We start from the raw sequence: 23240 nt of genomic DNA, 5'->3' as shown, positions 1-23240 counted from the left end.
TTTTCCTATTTTCCTATTTTCCTATTTTCCTATTTTACCCATTTAAAATAAAAAAGTTGCTGTCAACTTCCGGTATTTCCAGAAGTGCCGCCATATTAAAATATTTTTAATCGATAGATCTGATGTGCAAAAAATCTCCGATCTAGATGTTGTAGTTCTCCAGAAACCTCTAGTGTACGCTCCCAGCCTGGGACATCCTTTATACAGGGTGTCCCAGAAATAAGTGCAAGTATTTTAACTGGTAGTATATTTCGGCCTAGCCTCAGAAACACGCTTATGAGTTTTTTTCGCGAAAAAATAAATTTGAAGATTCGAAATTTTTTTAAACATTTTTTTGGAATTTTTTTAAGTTTTTTTAAATTTACAAGAAAGAAAATCCAGAAAAGATCCAGTGGTTCTCAAAAAATCATTTTTTTTTGGAAATTTTTGGAAATTTTTGAAAAACAATAAAGAGAAAATAATATGGTCGCGTTTATCAGGACAAGTTGATCAGTAAGCGATGTGCCATCGATTGGTTGTCCTGCTGAACGCGCTTTTTGGCATCCCTTAGACAAGGAACTCTCTTTCCTTGTCTAAGAAGCATCATAACAACTTAACCTAACTTTATGTGTTTGTATTTTCATTCAAAAATCCTAATCTATAGGTTTTATATTTTGATTTTTGCACTTGTACTCTTTATGTACTTTTGTACATTAATTTGCTTTCAATTTCAACAATGAATTGCAACAAAGCAGCAGTGCTAATTGCTCAAGAAGACACTCTAGATGTAGGTCTAATAATAGGACGAGCCATTGATCTTCTTCGGCCATTAGATCAGCGCGAGGTTTGATTTTTGGCACAAATCGAGGGGATTAGTCAACCGAGAAAAATAAACAAAATGGTTTGTTTTTCCTTTCCGAAACATTTTGTGACATTTGGCGTATGTGACGTTTATGCATCAGTAGCGTAGCGTATTTTAAATCTGATGGCAAAAATGGCGACTGATCCCAGAGCGCTCACAACTAATCGGCGCGTTCAGCAGAAAATTAGTGATCGCTGCAGTAGCGCTACGTCCTTGCTCAAGAAGGACAAGTTGATCAGTGAGCGATGTGCCATCGATTGGTTGTTCTGCTGAACGCGCTTTTTAGATCAAAATCATAAGTAATGCATATTAAATTGTTTTCACCCATTTTTGGCACAAATCGAGGGGATTAGTCAACCGAGAACAATAAACAAAATTGTTTGTTTTTGTTTTCCAAAACATTTTGTGACATTTGGCGTATGTGACGTTTAATCCTTCATGCATCGGTAGCGTAGCGTATTTTAAATACACAACTAATCGGCGCGTTCAGCAGAGAATTGTGATCACTGCAGTAGCGCTACGTCCTGATAGACGCGACCAATGTTTCTTTTATCGAGATCTATAACAACCCTTAAAATACTTGCACTTATTTCTGGCACACCCTGTATATATCTATAAACTCTTAAAGGAAAAAAGAAAACCGTTTTTTATATCGCCTGCCCGTTTCTTCAGACTGTTTTTGTACGCCGCAACAACGTGTACGAGCATCACCGTCTTCAGCGAAAAAGTCTACAAAGAAGCGAATGCACGTGTTGAACCATATCGGGGGCCCAAACTACTGTATAAAAGATTTTTACCCAACGAATACAGAATATCAATGAAAAGTTTGTTTATTTGATACTTAAAATAAACTCGACAGGCAGAAGAATTGCGGAAAAGGGTAAAGCAGGAAAAAGGAAGAAGAAAACCAGCTGAAAAAGCCTGTTTTCGTTTAATTTCAAAATGGACTATAAAAGAGTATAATAAATTCAATTTTTTTTTCTTATGTTTTACTTTCCTTATAGTTTTGTATGCTTGTTTATTTCAGGAGATTGGGATAGAAAAAAAGCCTACCAAAAAGAATCGTTGGTTTTTATTAAATAGTTTCTGTGATTGAATTTACAAAGGAATTACAATATTACACATTACCTGATTAAAAAAGCAGAATACAGGGTGGCGCGCAAAACATATTTTAATTATTACAGAATTAAACTAGATATAAACCTATAAATCTATAATCTATAATTATGCGGCAAAAATTAGAAATAGCTAGATGAAATCAAATGATCAGAATGTTTCCTTTCCTGTTAACTGCATAAAATGATTGTCTTTTCAAAAGGATCTTTTTATTTTAAAAGGCATATGTGGAGTTCTATGTTGGTCAAGTTTTGTAAACACTATTTTTAACATATCTCCATTAAAAAAACCCAGATTAGACTAGATAAAATGAGGAGCATTTAAGTATTCTATTAATTCTCTCTGATAGATAAGTTTGCATTTTCGGCAAAAAAAAAAATATTTTGTTTTATGTGACACAAAATAATAACTAGTTGTTAAAGTTGGACTAATTAGACAGCTATGTTGAAGTAACGTCAGACATATCACAGACACCTAGATTTTATCAAATAATAAAAATCTACTCAGATGAAATCATGTAAATGAAAATATCTAGGAAAATCTTTGTTTGAGGGGTAGGCAACCTTAATAGTATTTTGAAGAGACGTGAATTCTCCATTGAATAGCTGAATAATATACCGGGTGTTCTATTTAAAATAAGAGAGTAACATGCTTTTAAATGTGACCAATGTTCAATATTAATTTTGTCTCACCCTGTACAAATTTTTGGATCAAATTTTAATTTGATTTAAAGTACAATAACTAATTTAACTACATATTAGGTTATACCGGGTAAATTCCAATTTAGGTAGCTTCTATTGTAATTTAAAAATTGTTCTTTATTTCTAGAAAATGTTAAATATGTCAAAAACCTTACATTTTAGTCATATACTTCTATAATAAAACTCACCTTTATTTTTCTCCGAGAATCCGAAAATCAATTAATATATAGGGTGTTCCATTACAAAAAACACAACTTTGATATGTAACTTTTTTTGGAGACACACTGTAGAACTGTCTATATTTTTAAAAAGTGCTCTGAATTAACATACATATGCTCACAAAATTTCATTTCAATACAAACTGTCGTTCTCCTTGGAGCCTCCGCGTCGTATGAGAGGCGCCACCCTGTATATTTAGATTTTTATATTTTTTATATCTTTTGAGAGCTAATATAAACAAAACCAATGATTTCAAATCAGAAATGATTTCGTTCTCACCAGAAATATTGCAGAATTTTGTAGTCCAACCTCCTAGGAACACCCTGTATATTTCTAATACAGAAAGTATAGATTTTGGCACCAGAATTAACATAACTTAATCGCAAATCTATTGAAATTCAGCACATATTTTCCACGGTAAATTTCGAGTTTGCCATTCTGTTGGCGCTGGAGACCTTTTTGGCACTACACTGTTACCGATCCTGAATATAATTTCCGGCTTATTATAAAGATCAATTTGGTAGGCCTGATTTCGAATTCAGGGACGGGGGTAAGGGGTGGTGGGTAACTCCATATTAAATTTCAGAAATTCTTCCTGTCGAGCAGTGAAGTGGCCTCAACAAAAAGGGCCTTAATCAAATAAGGACGCGACAGTTTGAAAAATTGGGTGGTTCGTAGTGTCAGGATTACGGTTAGATTTGTTGATTTTGGTGGAAAATGACATTAGTTGATTTTTTATAGGGTGCTCCAAATAGAGCTTTAACCTTTAACATTAAATTGTATTTATGACTAGCTGATCGATATTATATTATTCTAATTTCAAAATACGTTAAGGTTTAAGTGTTACAACTTACAATGAACTAAAAATATCTATACATAAATAGCCTAAAATCTTTTTATCAGATGAAATAAATCTCAGAAACAAAAATTTCACAGTTTTAGGTCTTTGCTAGTAATTTTAACCGTTAACGTTTAACGTTTTATTTTTCGAGGAAATAAGTTTGTGACATAATAGAGAAGAGAGCAAAGACGTTGTAATTTGTTTTTTATGTAAAATATCATATTCGTTTAGTATCAACAACCAACAACGAAAAATAAACTTGATTAAGGTTAATTTGTTGTAAAGGTTACTATATAATTAAATATTTCTCTTGTGATGATTTTATGTGATTTTTAAGCACAGTATTATCTATTAGTAGTGTAACATTATGTTAATTTGTTGTACAAGTGCAATATTTTGTTAATCGACAACTATGAAACTATAAACCCCGGATACAAACGGTATATTGTGACACAGGAAATTGTAGAGAGAAACAAACCCTATAACGTAGGATACAACATTTTAATGAACAGTGCTTTCCATAAAATCAATAAAATGAAAAATATACGAAATAATATACATGTACTGATTTCTTTCGAAAATCGACAACTATGAAACTATGATCCCATCCCCGACACAAGCGGTACATTGTGGGACACGAAATTCTAGAGAGAAACAAGCCCTATAACATAGGATACAACATTTTAATGAACAGTGCTTTCCATAAAATCAATAAAATAAAAAATATACGAAATAATATGCATGTACTGATTTATTTCGAAAATCGACAACTATGAAACTATGAACTCTTGCTGGACACAAACGGTACATTGTGAGACAGAAAATTGTAGAGAGAAACAAGCCCTATAACATAGGATACAACATTGTAATGAACAGTGCTTTCCATAAAATCAATAAAATGAAAAATATACGAAATAATATACATGTACTGATTTCTTTCGAAAATCGACAACTATGAAACTATGATCCCTTCCCCGACACAAACGGTACATTGTGAGACAGGAAATTGTAGAGAGAAACAAGCCCTATAACATAGGATACAACATTTTAATGAACAGTGCTTTCCATAAAATCAATAAAATGAAAAATATACGAAATAATATACATGTACTGATTTCTTTCGAAAATCGACAACTATGAAACTATGATCCCTTCCCGGACACAACGGTACATTGTGAGACAGGAAATTGTAGGGAGAAACAAGCCCTATAACATAGGATACAACATTTTAATGAACAGTGACCGAAAACAATTGAATACGTCAATCAATCCTAATATGTCATATACTAACATACCAAATCTCGTTTTTTATATGAAAAAATAAAAAAGTTGTAGGGATGAACCACCTTTGAGGAACACCCCTATTTGATGCAAAAAATATTATTTAAGAACCAATCTGTAGCAATGTTTGCTATTTGGACTAAATAAAATGTTCAATGAAATAAAAAAAATACTGATGTGAAAATTACCATTAAAATTTTACTAATGCCTGTCTAAGAACTTGCTATAAAGTACACATATTCATGTGATTCACTTACTCCTGTGAATAATGACATTCATATATCACATGCTACATCCCAGGCTAGTTTTATGATACACTATTAAGATTTATCTGAGCAGTTGGTGCATATCTCTCACCTAGGGTAAAAATATCTATTCCAAACAGATAAAACTGAGAGTTAAGTTCAAGTTTAAATGGCCGTCTTTCGACGCCTGGGAGCCTTAAGAAATTATTCGGAAGAACGTTGTAAAAACGAAACGGAGAGATGTAGATATAAAAAGTGGCTCTGCCGGGTGTTAAAGAACAGCAAAGGTTAATAAATCGGAATAACAAGACGAAATAAACTGAGAAAATCTCTTTGCACGATGTCGTGCTATATATTTCTGAACGTACTTCTGATTTTCTTTTATTGGCTTATTATTAAAATGTTTGGATATGAATTATTAGGTATACTTTTTGATATAATAAATTAAGTGGCGTTGAAAAACACCTATGGAGAGTGCTTTAATTTTAATTATAGTTTGACATGTTGGCCTACCACTGAAGTTGTCGAATTTCGATACTTTGCGAAACTAGTATCTATTCAATAATTTCAGTTATATCCCTTTTGTATATACAGGGTGGTCCGAACTGTGTTCCGGAAACTTCGGCAGCATATTCTGCAGATAAAAATAACTAAAAAAGTTCGGAGATACAGGGTGTAGAAGTTTCATTTTTATATTCATTTTTTCCAAATGATTTCTAAAGTAACGTCAATATTTGGATGAAAAATGGTGTCTTTTTGGAGTTGTGGAGTTGGTGAAATGGAGTTTTTTGACATGAGAAATTTGATTTTGATGTCAATATAACTCCTACTAGTAGAGGGCGCCATCTACATATTTTTTAACTGGTTTGGACAGTAATAACTTTTTGTTCGTACCTGTATAAAACTACTGAGTAAAAAACTATACATTTACGACGATTTTTACGTGAAAAAGGCATCTTGGTAAAAATCGCTGCGAGTAATGCTTTTTCAGATATTCGGAATCCAAAATAATCAATACCTGTCATCATTGACAGAAATAACATCTTGACTAAATAGTTATTAAATTTGAAATGTTTTTGTGCAAAAGTTAAACAGAAACTGTTTTATCATCATTTTTGGAGAAAAATTTATGATTATAAGCATATATGTAGGGTTTTTTGGTCCCTTTTTTTGCTACTCGTATTTTGTTTATTTATATATACCCTACCTAAGCCTTCTTAGCTCCATCTACGATAACGTGGATGAAGCAAGCAAATTTATGATTAATTTAAAGAAATAAAAATTTGCCAAATTTATTATTTTAATGAAATAACTATCTACTCAACGTGTTTATTTTTCGTCAATAATGACATGTATTGACTATTTCCATTCTAAATATCTTAAGAACGGTTGCTCGTAACGATTTTTACCAAGACATTTTTTACGTAAAAAGTCATAGGGATATATATTTTTCATTTCGGTAGTTTTATACAGGTACGGACAAAAAAGTTATTACGCTTCAAAACAGTTAAGACACATGTAGGTGGCGCCCTCTACTAGTAGGAGTCATATTGACATCAAAATCAAATTTCTCATGTCAAAAAACCCCAAAACACTAATTTTCGTCCAAATATTGACGTTACTTCAGAAATTATCTGGAAAAAATCGAAATAAAAATGAAACTTCTACGCCCTGTATCTCCGAAACTAATGCCCACTTGCACCGTTTGTGTAAACTTTGTTTAAAGGCTAAACAGTGATTAACTGTAATAAAATATTATATAGTTAATCACTGTTTAGCCTTTAAACAAAGTTTATACAAACGGTGCAAGTGGGCATAAGCCTTTTAGGACATACATTTATACGCACTTTTTTACTTAGGCTGTACTTAAACTGCCGTTAAACGGTAGCTTACTAAAATGCCGTTAATAGGTATGACGTCGTTGATGTGACGCACTTTACGGCTTTATGAAATATAGGAGTTTCATAAGGACTAACCAACGCTATCCACCCCACCAAATAACCAACTTAACCAACGCAACTAACCTCGACACTGATAAAAAATATAAAAAACAAATATAAATTATTAAAAATCACCAACCCCACCAAATAACCAACTAACCAATGAATTAACACCCTCCAAATAACCACGCTAACCAACCCGCCAAATAACTAAATCAATCCAACCAAAAAGAGTGAAAACAATGCAATAACATCACGCTATAAGCAAAAAAAATATAAAAAAGTCTTGATCGGTGTGAGGTTTGAACCACGGACCACTCGCTTACGAAGCGATAGCCTCAGCCACTGACCCACAGGTGCTCTTGCAAAATGCTTAAGGCTAGGCATTACTTTCCGCCGACATGAAAGACGTCACAATATATATTAACGGCATTTTAGTAGGCTACCGTTTAACGGCTGTTTAAGTACATTGTTTTACTTATTTTTACCTACAGAATATGCTGCCGAAGTTTCCGGAATACAGTTCGGACCACCCTGTATATTATGTTCTTCTTGTAGACTCCTGAGAATACCATTGCTACAAATGATGTATTTACAGTCTGCCCAACGAGAGGATTTTAATTAACAGGTAAGTTGTATTTTCAATATTTTTTTGGACAAACGCCTACTATTTAAATAGCGAAAGACCTATGTCTTGTCACGAAAACACAGAATTTTCTCAATAAATTTCAATTCAAACTATATGAAGTGTTTTATAAAAACAAAAACGAGTTTAAACTAAACTATGTTCGTTTACGATGCAAAATATTGGATGATCCATTTTAAATAATGAAGAAAATTATTAAATCCTCTAATTTTGACTGACCCTGTATTTATCAAACAACACTCTGCAAATTTTAGTAAATTTAATTTTAAATGACACATTATTAGGTATATGGTACTTCTGTGTAATAGCGTCTAGCGGTTTAAAAAAAATTATTGTTAAAGTACTCATTTTTACACCCTGTATAAGGCAAGTTAAAAAACGTAATAGTAATTACCAATAGATATGAAGACAATGCATTGAATAATTTTGCATAAACTAAGGTAATAAATAACGAGATAGAAATACGTAGGGGTAGATAGGAGTGCATTTGAAGAAAAAGTTCCTGCATATCAAATTTTTTGGAATAAATTTAAAAACAAAAATAGTAAATATGCATAATATAGTTGTCGATAGCGTAAAGTTAGAAAAACAAACAATAATATTTATGAATTGAAAATAGGTTATACAGAGAGTCTATCTTTGGGGACATATCTTTTGACAAATAATCATCAGCTCAGATCTAGAACAGAAATAATTTTCTCTTGTCAAATAAGTCAGAATCTTCAAAAATTATAAAATCTTTCAAAATTTAAACCGCCCGCCCTCATTGAAAAAATACCGAAAAGTGTTTAAAGCGTGCATTTTCAAAGTAATTATTACTCCACTCTTGTGAGTTTAATTCATATTTTATTTACTCAAACCCGCGATAATAATTGTGAAAAAGTAGCAGTAAAAACTTAAAAAGCTGTGTAAACTGCGAACTGCAAAAACCATCGTGGATCGTGGCATAACGTCGGTTTCCAATGTTTCATAGATATTGCGTACATGTCCTTATATAAAATAAAGTTTCTTATATGCAACACACTGTATTTAATTTAAAAAATTAAAAGAAAATAATAATAAATTTAAATAAATAATATTTAGCGACATAATTCCGGAAAAAAGCCGAACCGCTCCGAAATTATCAAAAGCTTTGGAGAGCGACCGTTCTAAGAATATGTCCTTATGGGTACGTACTTCTATCCAATCTATAAACTTGTTTCTTTTATCTATGGCTTCATTCGAACCAGTTTTAAATTACAAGGCACTGTAACTTGGTAGTGTAGACAGTACAAAAAATTACATTTGACAATGATAAAGTCATAGGTTCACAACTTGTATACTGACATTGGACTGATCTTGCATTGTTCCCTGTTCAGTTTTAATTTAAAAATAGATGCAGTTTTTCTTAAGTTACCTAAAATCGACTCCAATATTGTTTAAATTTGGCATGTGTATTCAGCATAGGCAGACCTTGAAAAATCCTATTTACGACTTGTAAAATTAATAGGAGAGCCAGTATCCCGGTATATTGTAATTTTCATTTATTGAAAGCAGTAAGAATACAAGAAATTTCTCATTCCAAGCACGCACTATAGCAATTAATACACCTCTTCTTATCATAGCTTTTTTAATGACTTTTCCGAATCGTTCTAGGTACTTACTTTATGCAGTTCATATGCATAGTGCAAATTTCCTTTTGCACCTCATCCACACTAGTCGCATAGATAACCAACTGATAGCCCCTGAATATTAATAAGTTTTATATATATTTTTCACCGTAATAATTTATTATTTATTGGTAATAATAAATATATCTGAAATGCGTTTGCATTTCCGCAATTCAATAGAAAATGCCTTCGACCGTTGAATATTTAGAAGCGTATATTATGTGTATGCGGTCGTACCTGAGGTCCATTAGTCTTCAGTACGAGACAGGCCAGCCACAGAACATTAAATGCGATCTAAGAATGGAGTCCCATCTGCGATTTGAAATAGGTAACGCGTTTTAGCTAAAGCTAATTCTACGCGTCATAAACGTCAGTAATTAAAATTATGTGAGCAGAAGTAAAATTTAATTAGATAATATGTTTTTTTGTTCAAAAGGTTTACTACGAAATCGAATGAAATAATGAAAATATGTGGCAACCTATTTTTTTTCTTTTTGCACCTTCGTATATCTTCGTTATGTACAGGGCGCACAGTGCTTCGTCCCATGGACAAAAATCAAAAAATAAGTTAAAATTTACTAATATCTGAATATATAATTTTATACTTATAGCAATGTTCAACCATCCTGTATATTATTTTTCATAAACAGCGTTTTTGTTAGCAAATATTTTCACTAAAAATAAATTTTGCGATCATTATCTCATCAGTGAAGAGAATAACATTCATAGTAGTTCTGTATATTATGGAGTTAAACGGGTACGTACTTAATTGAAAGCCACTATGGATATTGTTAAACAAGGTATGTACTTTAAATTTATTTCTAAACAAGTTCGTGATTGTTTAGTTTTTATTTATTTTTAAGATGATTCTTAAATGGGCATAAAAATTTTACGTTTTCAAACTTCAAAAGACATTTAAAAAAACATATCAAAACATATCGTATTTATTGAATATTTTGTTGCCATATTCATACACTTTTAATTTTTGTATAGTTCACCTGCGTCTGCTTGCGACGAACTTTATTTTATAATACTTTTCAGATGGAGTAAGATTGATAAGCAATGCCGATCTGGCTAATACTTGGCTTGATCATAAGGACAAGAACTCAAAATTATTAGTATTTCAAAAAATATGTTCTTATTAGATATTGATGAACCTTCCAGTCAAATGAGACACCACTTGTGCCTGAAAAAGTCCACTATGTTGGAGCGAAACGTCGAATAAAAAAAGTGTCCATCTTTCAGTTTATTATAAAATCTCATACCCAAGAAAAGGAAAAAATAATATATGCATATGGTCTATTAAAGAGGTAACTATTAACATCCGAACCCCTCATACCGACAAAATGAACAGTAACAACGCGAAAAAGTAACATATTAGAAAATGATGTACAGAAATATCTTATATGTGAGGATACTTCATCTACCTGTGATTTAGATACTATAAATTTAGAAGATTCTGTCAGCAGTGATTCTCCTGAATCAGAGTAGTTACGATCTATGCATTTTGTTGTCCTAAAGTAAATTTATAGCATCTTAATTTTTTTTTTAATTAAATATAACATTAATGTTTCTTTTTCATTAAAGAAAAACATTTTTATCTTATATTAGGCTTATATTGTAGGAATCATGTTCTAATATTATTTCAATTCTTTTTTATCACAGGAATTTATTTAATACTTACACCGTTTTCATACTATAACTTATTATTTGCTTAGATCTAACACAGCTCCAACATTATTATTATTTATAAGATTGTTTTCTCATAAACGTGGGACTAAGAACATCATCATTTAGTACAATGAGAGTACTCATCATTTGTGTCAAATAAACCTAGTTTGAATAAATTGCTTAGAATAAAAGAGAAGTTTTGGATTTTTGTCCTCTAGAGCCATATGTTCGAAGCACTGTGGGGCGGGTCAAATTGGACGCTTTTAAAAGGAAACATCCTTTTCTGTAGGAAAGCTACCTAGAGATAGACGAAAACTAATATCGGTGTCTGGGGCTCAATTTTTATCAAAAACATGATGGTGAAAACCGCAGATCAATATTTGTTACCGTTTCGGAGTTACCGGGTGTTTTTCAAAAATGTGCATTTTTAACAAATCGCTGTAACTTTTTTGCTATGGAATTTTTTTTATTCTTATAAAAACATTTCCATAGCACCTTTTTACGTAGAATTTAATGGTTTAAGTATAATTTTTTTGAAATTAATAATTTACGAGTTGTCAAGAGAAAAATTGATTTTTATTTGGGATACCCTGTATATTTTTAATTAAATGGAAAGAACTTAAAATTACCTTTCCAAAAATATAGCACACTTGATATTTTTTTATGATCCCCTTCAAAATACAGAATTTTTAAAAGTTTGCCACGTTTAACTAGTAGGCTTTGGACCCCTTATTGATGATCAGCCCCTAATATAGAACTCGATAACATATTTTTCTAGCAAGACGAGGCACCGCCTCAGAACGTTGAAGTTATCAGCTTACTTTTGCAGCCAATTTCGATAATAATTGATTAGCTAATTAAGATCCCAGCCGTCGGCGTCGGCCGTCGAAGCCGCCGGACTTAGTGCCTATGGATTTTTATCTTTGCGAAAAAATAATGGTTATTATTTTTAAATTGCCTGTATAATATGGACAAGAATTATAAGTACTTAGCGGTTATGCGAGGATATCTTTCACCTCCGTTGAGTTAATAAATTCCGCGAGAAATGTTCAAAAACGGTCCCGTCTGTCCATTACAGAAGACGGTCGACATGTCGAACACCTGTAGCAAAATCTCATGTCTTGGTTTGCTATTAATTATTATTAGATATAGTCATTGGCGTAACTACAGGGGTGCCCGGGGGTGCCGGGCCCCCCAGGTACTACTGGGCACCACCCAGAGAAATCTTGAATTTTGATTGAACCATGACTCTTGGCTAAATATTAATTTTTATTTGCTTGTGATGTAGTAAAAATGACTTATTCAATTATTGTTTAGTTAATATTATTTTGCTTTGTTCAAAAAATGTGTGTTAGTTTTTATTTTTTTTATAAAATTTGTAGGTATTTAAGTAATCCACGTTAAAACGTTGTTAAGTTGATAACCAAGTCTATCAAATTTATTGATAGAGAAATTCATGTAAACGTTTTATTCAAAAAATGTATTTATTTTTAATAATATTATTCTTTATTTTTTAAAAAACAAAATCCCTAGGCCCCCACTGGGTTCAACCCTAGCCCCCCCTAGGATGAATGTATGAATTGCTAGTTACGGTAATGGATATAGTTTAAATGTGTTGATGTTCTTAAATATAGTTTAAATTGTTATAAAATTCTAAATCTCTTATTGCAAATATTATTTTCGCTTTAATTGCTGTACAATTTTTTTGCATTAATACAATTTTTTTGCATTACAGCCGGCGCGGTTCAAAGCCTACATTCAAAGTGGGCGAATTTTTAAAAACTCTATATCTCGAAGAGGAATCGAGCAAAATATCAAGTATGTTATATTTTTGGAAAGGTTATTTTAAATTATTTTCACTTAATTAAAAATATACGGGGTGTCCCAAATAAAAAAAATCAATTTTTCTGTTGATAACACTTGAATTATTCATTTTAAAAAAATTATACTTAAACTATTAAATTCTACGTAAAAAGGTGCTTTGAAAATGTTTTCACAAAAATAGAAAATTTTCCATAAAAAAAAGTTGCAGCGATTTGTTAAAAATGCACATATTTGAAAAACACCCGGTAACTCATAAACGGTAACAGATATCGATGTGCGGTTTTCACTAACATGTTTTCGATAAAAATTGACCTGCAGAATCGTCGAATTTGACCCACCCTGTACAGTAAGGTAGAACAAAAATCGAAAAAATTATGAAAAGAATTTGAAGCACCTAGAATTAGGTAAATCATTAGACACTCCGCTATAATAAACAACTTAATTTTAAATCAAATAACCTCAATTTTACTGTCTCTGAATTCTATCAATATCTATTCGCGCTTTTCACTTTTGTTTATACAGCTAAGAGCGCTCGCAAGTACTACTAAAATTTTGCAAAATAAACTCGGTCTGTATTTTTACTGTAATTACATCTATTAAAGCAAAAGCGTATTTTCGTTGCAATTAATTCAACCAGTTTCTGGCAAATATCTTTCATAGGAATTAATATTATTTCAATTTTATATTATTTAAAGTAAGCAATTACGGTATCAGAGAAATAAGTAAGACATACAGAAGAACCTTCATTTTTAAATAAATAATTCAAATAAATAATATATGACAGAAAAAAGGCAGATGACGTCCATACCAGTCCATTTATTTAACTAAAAAAAAGGTTCTAATATTTTTTAAGTTAACTTTATTTTTTGAGGAGGGAAAAATCTTGCATAAGACACCCCGAAAGAGTAGTGCCGGATTCCTACTAAAAAAACCCTCCTCTGCCCTGCCACAGAACCGCATTAGAATCCGCTTTCGCATTTCTTCAATCCGGCCGTTGTCCTTAATCTTCTTCTATCAGACTTTGCATCATCTGGGACTCCTTCTCTTTATTTTTCATGATATGTCTTATAATCATTGTAACTTTGTCCCAGGCATTTTCCCCGTCAACTAAACTATTTGCTACATTTCCTATATTGAACACTTTTTTGTATCTTGCAAATATTGACCTCTAATTTGATCCCATCTAAGGCATTCAAATAAAGTATATTCTGCGTCATCTTCGGCATGACAATATATACACTGAGGTGTGGTCTTTTTTTTGGACAAACAGATATTTACCAAACCACCCATGACCCGACAACGCTTGCGTTATGTACTAGTCTACTTCCCCGTAGCCTCTAGTAATCCACTTTTCAATGTTCGGGATAAGTGTATGTGTCCATCTGCCATGTTTTCCATTTTCCCATTTATTTTGCCACTCAGTAATAATTTTACTTCGGGCTTCTTGCCTTGGCAACCCATAGTAAGTTGCATGTCTTTCTTTTATTAGAAGCTCTATTGGAGGAATTCCAGCTACAACGCAAGCACCTTTACCAGATTTTGTTCTGTATGCACAGCAAACTCTGATGCATATTGTTCTCTGCACTCTTATAAGTTTCTGCAGTTGTTTTTTATTCTGCGTTATAGTATGCCATGCCGGTGCTGCATACAGTAATTGCGAATGTACCACACTTGCCAGTATACGCCTTTTGGAGGGTTTGGGACCCCTGATATTCGGCATGAGACTATAGTCAATGCCGATATCGTCTTCTGCGCTTTAACAACAATTTTGTCAATATGTACCCCGATCGTCAATTTTGAGTCCAGCTATACATTTTACAATACAGTCTTATTAGTTTATTTTAAATATGACAGATCATATTTCAATTTTATTGGAGTGACGGAACGATGAACGACGTACGGATGCATATGCGTATGAACTCGACTCAAGAGTTTTAAAACTTGTCAAACTCTTGTAGAATGTAGAATGTTTAGGAGGGGAGTTAATCACCGCGACCTTACAGATTTATTGTGTGTTCCCCTTTCTTGAGTTATAACGAGTAATAATTCATTATACTGTCTCAGGGCTTTAACAAAAGCCAGTATCTGAGACGGCACCATAGAGGCCAGCTCTCTGTCCTCGACATCAGCCGTACCAAAGTTCATGACACGAATGGTCGTCGTCTCGGCGCACTCAGTGATAAGGTGTTCTGGTGTTTCCCCATTTTCCCCAGAGAATCTGCATTCGCCGTTGTTTCTCAGCTTCAGCCTACTGAGGTGTTCGTTAAGGAGACAGTGTCCTGTTTGAAACCCCGTGACAATCCGAAGATTTTTTTTTACTTAAATCAAGGAAAATCTTTAATTTTTCTCAGTCATAAGTTCTGAGGAACTTTTTCGAGTGTCTTAGACCGTTGGAGGACACCCATTTCAAGTTACGGATGGAGTCTTCCAGATTCTTCAGTTCCGCTTTCAGTTGGTTCCCGCTTAGAAAATAGAACGGTTCTGGTCCAGTTAGTGGAGTGTGTGACCAACTCCAAACCAAACTTTTGTCAAATTAAAGATTATTATTTGTATCAAATTATGAATTCGGTCTATCTTTTTAATGTCTTTGGTTAAATTGTTGTTTAGTTTTTTTACAATTTTACAGTTGTTTTCCGCGTATCCACTATCTATTTTAGGATATTTTCTAAAGTATTCTATCAAATGACATTTATTTTATTCCTCTATAAATGTACTTACCGAGAACGTTAGATTGAAGAAGACGTAAGTTAAGTATTCTTTTAAGTATGAATAAAACATTACGCAGCGAGTCCGCAAAGCAGGAGTTGTTTACTGACGTCATCTGTCAATAATTGACAGAGAAAAGTCGATAATCGACGTGTGTGTAAAGCGGTCCACAAACGAGAGAGTATGTTGGGTAAAAAGTTGTAGGTAGTGTATAGCTAGTGGCGGTTCCTCAATAAGTGCACATGTGCACGTAAACCCCCAAATTTAATTGGAGGTTTCAAATTTACCAACTTCAATTTACCAGTAATTGGTAATTTAAAACATCGAATTGCCAGTTTACCGGTATTTACTGTTTTTTAAGAGGTTTTTTTTAAGAGTTAAGCTTGATTTTCATGCATAATCCGTTGTTCGACGATACGATGATACGGTATTAATTTTATTGGTTCATTTCAAACTTCGATTGGTTAGAAAATTACGCAGTTTTTAAATTTATTGCATTTTCATGCCTCCGTTCATCGGATATACGATTTGCTTGTGATTGGTGTCGTTTTATATTTTCATTTCCATAACGATTTCGCTGTTTTACTTATAGTCTAAAAGTTAGCAACGTTTTAGAAAGAGAATTTTAAGAAAGCTGGTTCTTTAATATATGTTTTGCTATGCTTAAATAGAGTGCGGACCGTCTGGCTGCCGGTAGACGTTGCGTTCACTACTGCGCATCATATCTGTATTCAGCATCTGTTCATTACTGCGCATAACAAATTCACCCCGTATTTCAGAACTAAGGAGCCTAGGACAGACCTATGTGTAGCATATTTAGTTTCATAAAAAAATAGCAAAGTAATGTGAAAATCGTATCATTGTATCTCTACTCATAAACGAGAAATACCATAAAACACACGAAAATGGGATACTCGTGTATAAATGGGATACAGATGTGATGCGCAGAAGTCTACCGGTAGCCAGACGGCCCGCACTTTGGTCAGGAGAGCATAGCAAAAGATATATTAAAGAATCAGCTTTCTCGAGAGCTTTCTTAAAATTCTCGTTTTCCCGACGGTGTACGCTTGTACTATTATATTTTTATTAAGGTTAGATTATTATTATTATAGATTAAATTTATCAAAAATATGTCAAAACGTCCGTTATCGTACGATTTTTCTCCGTTGACGGGCTGGAGTAAAAAAATACAGATAAAAAGTGGCATGAAAACGCTATAACCAATCGGACCATCGCATCGATCGTATCAACGGATAACGGACGCATGAAAAATACTTACCGAAGTTAGGTAGTATACACTATTTTTTGACATCCTGTATAATCACTCCTACCAAAACTAGAATAGCTACTGATTTTAATCCAGCAGCGGTTGTTTTTGATGCCGTTTTCTGTGCCATTTCCAAAATAGACATTTCGAAATCGAATCCTGAGACTGTATTACTTATTCGCCGCGGCCTGTCAACGCTCTAATCGCTTTATTTGATGAGGATTTCTCTTCTAAGATCTCTTAAGTCTTAGAAATTGGCTCGATACCAAAGCAATCACACAGGCATTGACGGCTCATGTGTGGCCAGGAATTCGAGAAATTACTAAATTATAAAATCGAGTTGGGATAAATGGGGTGAGACGTGGACAGTTTAAAGCTAGTACAGAAATATAACTAATTAAAACAACATATAGTATGTCTCCAGATTGTCTATACACGAGGATTTTTTTGTTATTAACTTTTTGAGAAAAATGCATTCTTCATAAAAGTTTTTGCTTGGTCTAAAATGGTTAATCCAGTTTGTATTTTTACAAATTTCCATACCATTTATACTCAAAATTGAATGTATTTTGAGTACAAATGCATTTATTTATTTAAAAAACACAATTTCCACTCGTATCCTGCAATATATCTTAACTGACATTAGTACTGTTGCGAACCTCTACCGTGTGAACTCGGCCTTAAGCCTGGCCACTCGCTTATGACTCATACGCCCAGCGACGCCGACGTTCTAGAACGAATAAGAATTGTCGAGACAAATCTGAATTGTCTGTCGCTCTCATATATAAGCAGACGCCTGAGGCCTGAGGAGGATAGAGAAAAACAACCGATCGACGCGTACAGTTACAATCGCCGCACTAATTCAAAATAAATTTCTGTTAGATAAATAGTTAGATAAATTGTAAATAAGTTATAAATAGTTCTTTAAGTTTTTAATCGTTATTGTTTATTAATTAGTGTAAATAAATTGTGTTTAAATAAATTGTGACTTTCTATCCACACGGAACCGATGAAAAACGTAACAGTACAATCAATCTGGCATCAAAAAAGATCTAGAATCCCATCAGATTAACTTTGCCAGTCGTAAGTGGTCCACTGGAAAAGCTTAAATTCGAAAATTCGTATCACCCCACTCCAAGAACAGTTAACCTAATAGGACTGCTCATTCAGCCAAAAGTATCTGCCAGGTGCATGCGAAAACTCCTCGCTTTGTGACGTCATTGTAGTCCTTGTCATGGTTATTAGTCCTTATCCGGCAACCAATAATACACACACGTGCATTATTGGTTGCCGGATGCAAAACGTTCATTATTTAGTTTATTTATTTAAACACCTTATATGTATGCAGTATAGAAAGTTAACTGTATAAATCGTATTAAATATTCGGATAATGCATTTTTAAGAATAGCAGTTCCCAGCCTCACCTCTTGCAAGCATTCTTTTAGAGTACCATATTTTGCTTTAAAATAATTAATAAACAATATCGTAGGCACTTAGTAAGCACTTTGTTACAATCCACAACACAAAATGACCGTATTTATACACTCTATAGCTCTAAAAACTTTAAAAACACCTTTTTCTCATTTAAAATTGACAAAATAATTAACTCAAAATTTCTCAGCTGTTATTTTAATAAGTTTACCATAGGCAACACTATCATGACAAGGACTACAATGACGTCACAACTGTCAACTGAAGCGCGGGAAGAGGCGAACGTACGTCTTATGAGGATGAGCAATCCTATCAGTTTACTGTTCTTGACCCCCCCACCCCACTGTTTTTGAGCAACTCAAAAAAATTTTGGATTCGATTTTCTGGCTGAGCCGTAAGTCCCACAGAAAATTTAATATAAAAAAAAATTAAGAGAATTCAATTTTCTACATTTTCATTTCTATAAAATATAAATAATAATCTATACTAATATATAAAACCCTGTGACATATAAAATCCTGTGAAAAAGTGACTGACTCACTGATTAATCACGATCCTGCTCAAACCACTCAACGTAAGAAGCTCAATTTTGGCATACAGGTTGATTCTAGGGTGTAGAGGTTCGATAAGAAGGGATTTTTAGAAATTACAGTTCCAAGCGGGTGAAACCACCCCTCAAATATTACAATATTTTTTTTTATTTAAAAAACGGTCAAGTTTCCGAAAAAACCCTTAAACACGCATATTTTATTTTGTTGTTTTACATATTTTAAGTTTTTTAAAAATTTACGTTTGAGAGTGTAGAGGTTCGATAAGGAAGGGTTTCTCGAATCTCAAATGCCAAGAGTCCTTCAATTCCTCAAATTCCAAACGTCCCTCAAATATTACAATATTTGTTATTTATAAAACCGTTTGTCTTTCAGGAAAACGCTTGGACACGCATAATTTATTTTGTTTTTTTACATATTTTGAAATTTTTAAAAAATCATACAGGGTGTTCCAAAAAGTTAGGTAGGTAATTGATTAACCACGATTCTGCTTAAACTGCTTGACGTAAAAAGCTTATTTTTGGCAAACGGATTTTTCGAAAGTCAAATTCCAACAAGATGAAACTACCCCTCAAATATTACCAAGTTATATAATAGTATCGCCATATTATTTTTTCTCATGCTGACATAAATCTGAGAAAATTTTGTCCAGTTTGTATGTTAATGGAAATTCTTGCTTTGCTTTATCATCACCATTACAAATTATTAATTCGACGCGATACACGGCGGGTACACGCCAGTAGAAACTATAAAAATACGGTACTTACACATTTCTCTTCCTAGTACCCATGTTTCCGGTCTCGAGTTCACTTCGACTAGTACCGTCGGCGTGCACACTAGCAGCACCATAAGATCGGCCACACTAAGGTTCACTAGAAATATGTTAGTACTGTTTCGCATATCTTTCGTTTTGAATATCACTATCGGCACCATCACGTTCCCGATCACTCCGAGGCACATTATTATTATGCAGAACACCTGAAATAGAAAAATAATATCAATATGAATAAATAAAATTTACTATAAAAATTGACTAATTTTTTAAAAGCATCTTAAATTATACGAAGCATGTGGATATTTGAGGTAAATTTTTATTGTGAAGTCTGCTTGAGTAAGCTCCAGAAATATTCACATTAGGTGCTTAGAAAATACACTTAAGAGTCTACTACGCTGTACAGGGTGGCTCGAATTCGACGTTCATCATTGGGATTTCGGAAACCGTAAGAGATACAGGATCGGTTAAATGGAGGCAAAGTTGCGCAATTTGATGCTCAACAAAATGCCGTATTGCATTTTTTGTTATTTTTGCATGAAATATTCTGGTGATGGAATTTTCTGTACGAAACGTTGGCAAATATCAAAGTGACTATATACAGGGTGGTCCGAACTGTATTCCGGAAACTTCGGCAGCATATTTTACTGATAAAAATAAGTAAAAAAGTTCATATAAATGTATCTCCTAAAATGCTTAGTTTTGAAGATACAGGGTGTAGAAGTTTCATTTTTATTTCGATTTTTTCCAAATAATTTCTGAAGTAACGTCAATATTTGAATGAAAATTGATGTCTGGGAGTTTTTTGATATGAGAAATTTGATTTTAATGTCAAAATGACTCCTATTTGTAGGGGGCGCAACCTACATGTGTTTTAACTGCTTTGAAGAGTAATAACTTTTTGTCCGTACCTGAATAAAACTACCGAGCGAAAAAAATATACATTTCCAACACTTTTTACATAAAAAATATCTCTTTGTAAAAATCGTTACGAGCAACCGTTCTCAAGATATTTACAGTGGAAATAGTCAATACATGTCATTATTTACTATAAATAAACACGTTGAGCAGATTGTTATTTGACTAAAATGAGAAATTTGGGAACTTTCTATTTTTTTAAACTAATCATAAATTTTCTTCGAAAAAATGATGATAAAACAGTTTCTGTTTAACTTTTGGCTCAGAAACATTGCAAATTTATGATTTTAGCCGTAGCGATTTTTACCAAGAGACCTTTTTTACGTAAAAATCATCGTAAATGAATATTTTTTAACTAGCTAGTTTTATACAGGTAAGGACAAACAATTATTACTCTTCAAACCAGTTAAAAAATATATAAGTGGCACCCTCTACAAGTAGGAGCCATATTGACATCGAAATCAAATTTCTCATGTCAAAAAACTCCCAGACAACAATTTTCATCCAAGTATTGACGTTACTTCGGAAATTATTTGGAAAAAATCGAAATAAAAATGAAACTTCTACACCCTGTGTCTCCGACACTAAGCATTTTAGGAAATACATTTATAAGAACTTTTTTTACTTATTTTTATCTGCAGAATATGTTGCCGAAGTTTTCGGAATACAGTTCGAACCACCCTGTATAGTGTTTTAAGAGTGATGAAAGGATTTAATTAAATTGAAAAAAAAATCAAGTCCGTATTAAAAAAAATAAGTTGATGATGGTCGACAGAAGCCGAAACGTCAGAGTCAGTATTTAATCACACAGTTTAATAATCACAATTTTTCATTTTAAGTCATCTTAACAAATAAAGCCAGGTAACAATAGAAAACAAAATTGAAAATTCCGTTTTTTTTTCGAATATATTCGGAAGTATTCGGAATTTTTCAAAATGCAATACGGCATTTTGTTGAGTATCAAATTGCGCAACTTTGCCTCCATTTAACCGATCCTGTATTTCTTACGGTTTCTGAAAACCCAATGATGAGCGTCGAATTCGAGCCACCCTGTTCTTCGGATCGCTCTCAGGGGTCGGGTAAAGCGGGTGTGTGGCCGAAGGAAATATATATTGTATTTCAGAAATCTGCCTAAGGCTTAGACCGATCCTGTCGTGTTAAGCCACATCTAAAATTCTATACACACGTGCTTTGATTAAGGCTTGATTAAGGTTTGCAGAGCTTCAGCATTTGCCATAAAATAGCGAGCAATTTGTTAGAAAACCATATAAATTATATATCACTGTAATCACAAAACTTCAATCTATTTCCGTATTGTAACGGAATTTTAAATTGTCTTTAGTTTCGAGAAAATTTAGTCCAAACATAAGAAATATTTTGTTGAGGTTTGACCATCAAAATCTTAAGAATAAGGAAGTTGTCTAAAAATGTGCTACAATATCGATATAGTATAATCCTTTATCTTTAATTTCCTTCTTCAATTGTGTAAAAATACCTAGCCAGTTTGACATAAAACGTTAAATGCCGAACGCTTATTTTGCTACTTTTTCAGGCTAGTGAAATGGACTCTTAATATTTACCATTGATGTAGTCCTAATATAATTAGGAAACACTGGGCTGCCGTACTCCATACTTCCGTTATAACTTCCATTGGTACCGTAAGATGTCGCATTGGAGTTGGTGACGTCAGCGGTAACGGCTGTGTAAAGATAGTTGTAGTTGGCTGTGGTGGCGTTGTAGTCGCTGACGATGGTACTGACGTTCAAGACCAATGGAGTGACTAAAGCCGTGATTGGTGAGATCATATCATAGTTCGGTGAGGTGGGGGTGAGTACTGGCGGTGATAATTATGAAGAACATCTGAAAAAAATTAAGAATTTTTTTGAAAATTATATAAGCAAGTTTGGTGAAATCTTATATTAGTACTTGCTGACCCGGCTAAACATCGTACTACCTAACAGTGAAGTTAAATGCAGTAAGATTTTTTTTTTCAATTTTGTGGTACGAATGACTCATTGGGCGTGTTCAGGGACGGTCAGCGGCTGAGTGGCTGAGTAAGCGATTTCCTTAAACGGTCTGTTCTGACGAACAGCAACAGTCAGCCGCTGTGCAAAATTCTCAGCGGTAAACATTTAGGCTGAGACAAGTCAGCCTTAATCTATTTCCTTATCTGTGGTCAGCTAATGTAAAATAACTTTAATTTTTTCAGTTTATTGTTTACTTTTTATGGTTTGTTAAAGTTTATAGTTAATCGTAGTTAATCGAATCCTTAAAAAATAGGAGATATTTGTTGTCAAAAAAGTTACAGAGCAGTATTTTAAGTTTAATAAAATAACAGCAATCTTTACCTCCACATCACCCCTGACGTTTTTTTTTATTGTAAGGTATTTAGACTTTCAGTAATTTTATTTGTACCATACCATCGAAAAAAAAAATGCGTAAAAGGTGCCAGTTCCTTTTATTTTAAGTTGTTTTGTTTAGGTGTATAAGTAAAATTATTTATAAACTGTTATTTTTTAGAAATTCAATGTTTAATATTGTATTGTCAAATATTTTCATTTATTAAATGATCAGCAAGTAATAATTTTTTTTTCAAAATAATTTTTATTCGATCGATTATAGAC

At 33.0% G+C, this 23240-nt stretch overlaps 1 protein-coding gene across 1 annotated transcript in view; it reads right to left on the bottom strand.

The window, feature by feature from the left end:
- Positions 1-22449, bottom strand: part of LOC115888336 (thyrotropin-releasing hormone receptor) — a 185692-nt gene extending 163243 nt beyond the window's left edge. Inside the window, exons 1-2 of the mRNA XM_030908041.1 lie at positions 22197-22449; positions 19694-19904 (exon numbers count right to left, since the gene is read on the bottom strand). Coding sequence (XP_030763901.1) covers positions 19694-19904; positions 22197-22421 — 436 coding nt within the window. The 5' untranslated portion in view covers positions 22422-22449. The remainder of the gene's footprint in view (positions 1-19693; positions 19905-22196) is intronic.
- Positions 22450-23240: the final 791 nt, after the last annotated feature.

This window comes from Sitophilus oryzae, unplaced genomic scaffold (genome assembly GCF_002938485.1).
Source record: "Sitophilus oryzae breed Bouriz unplaced genomic scaffold, Soryzae_2.0 scaffold_732_pilon_pilon, whole genome shotgun sequence".
Taxonomy (NCBI): domain Eukaryota; kingdom Metazoa; phylum Arthropoda; class Insecta; order Coleoptera; family Curculionidae; genus Sitophilus; species Sitophilus oryzae.
This window is presented reverse-complemented; position numbering and strand designations above follow the sequence as displayed.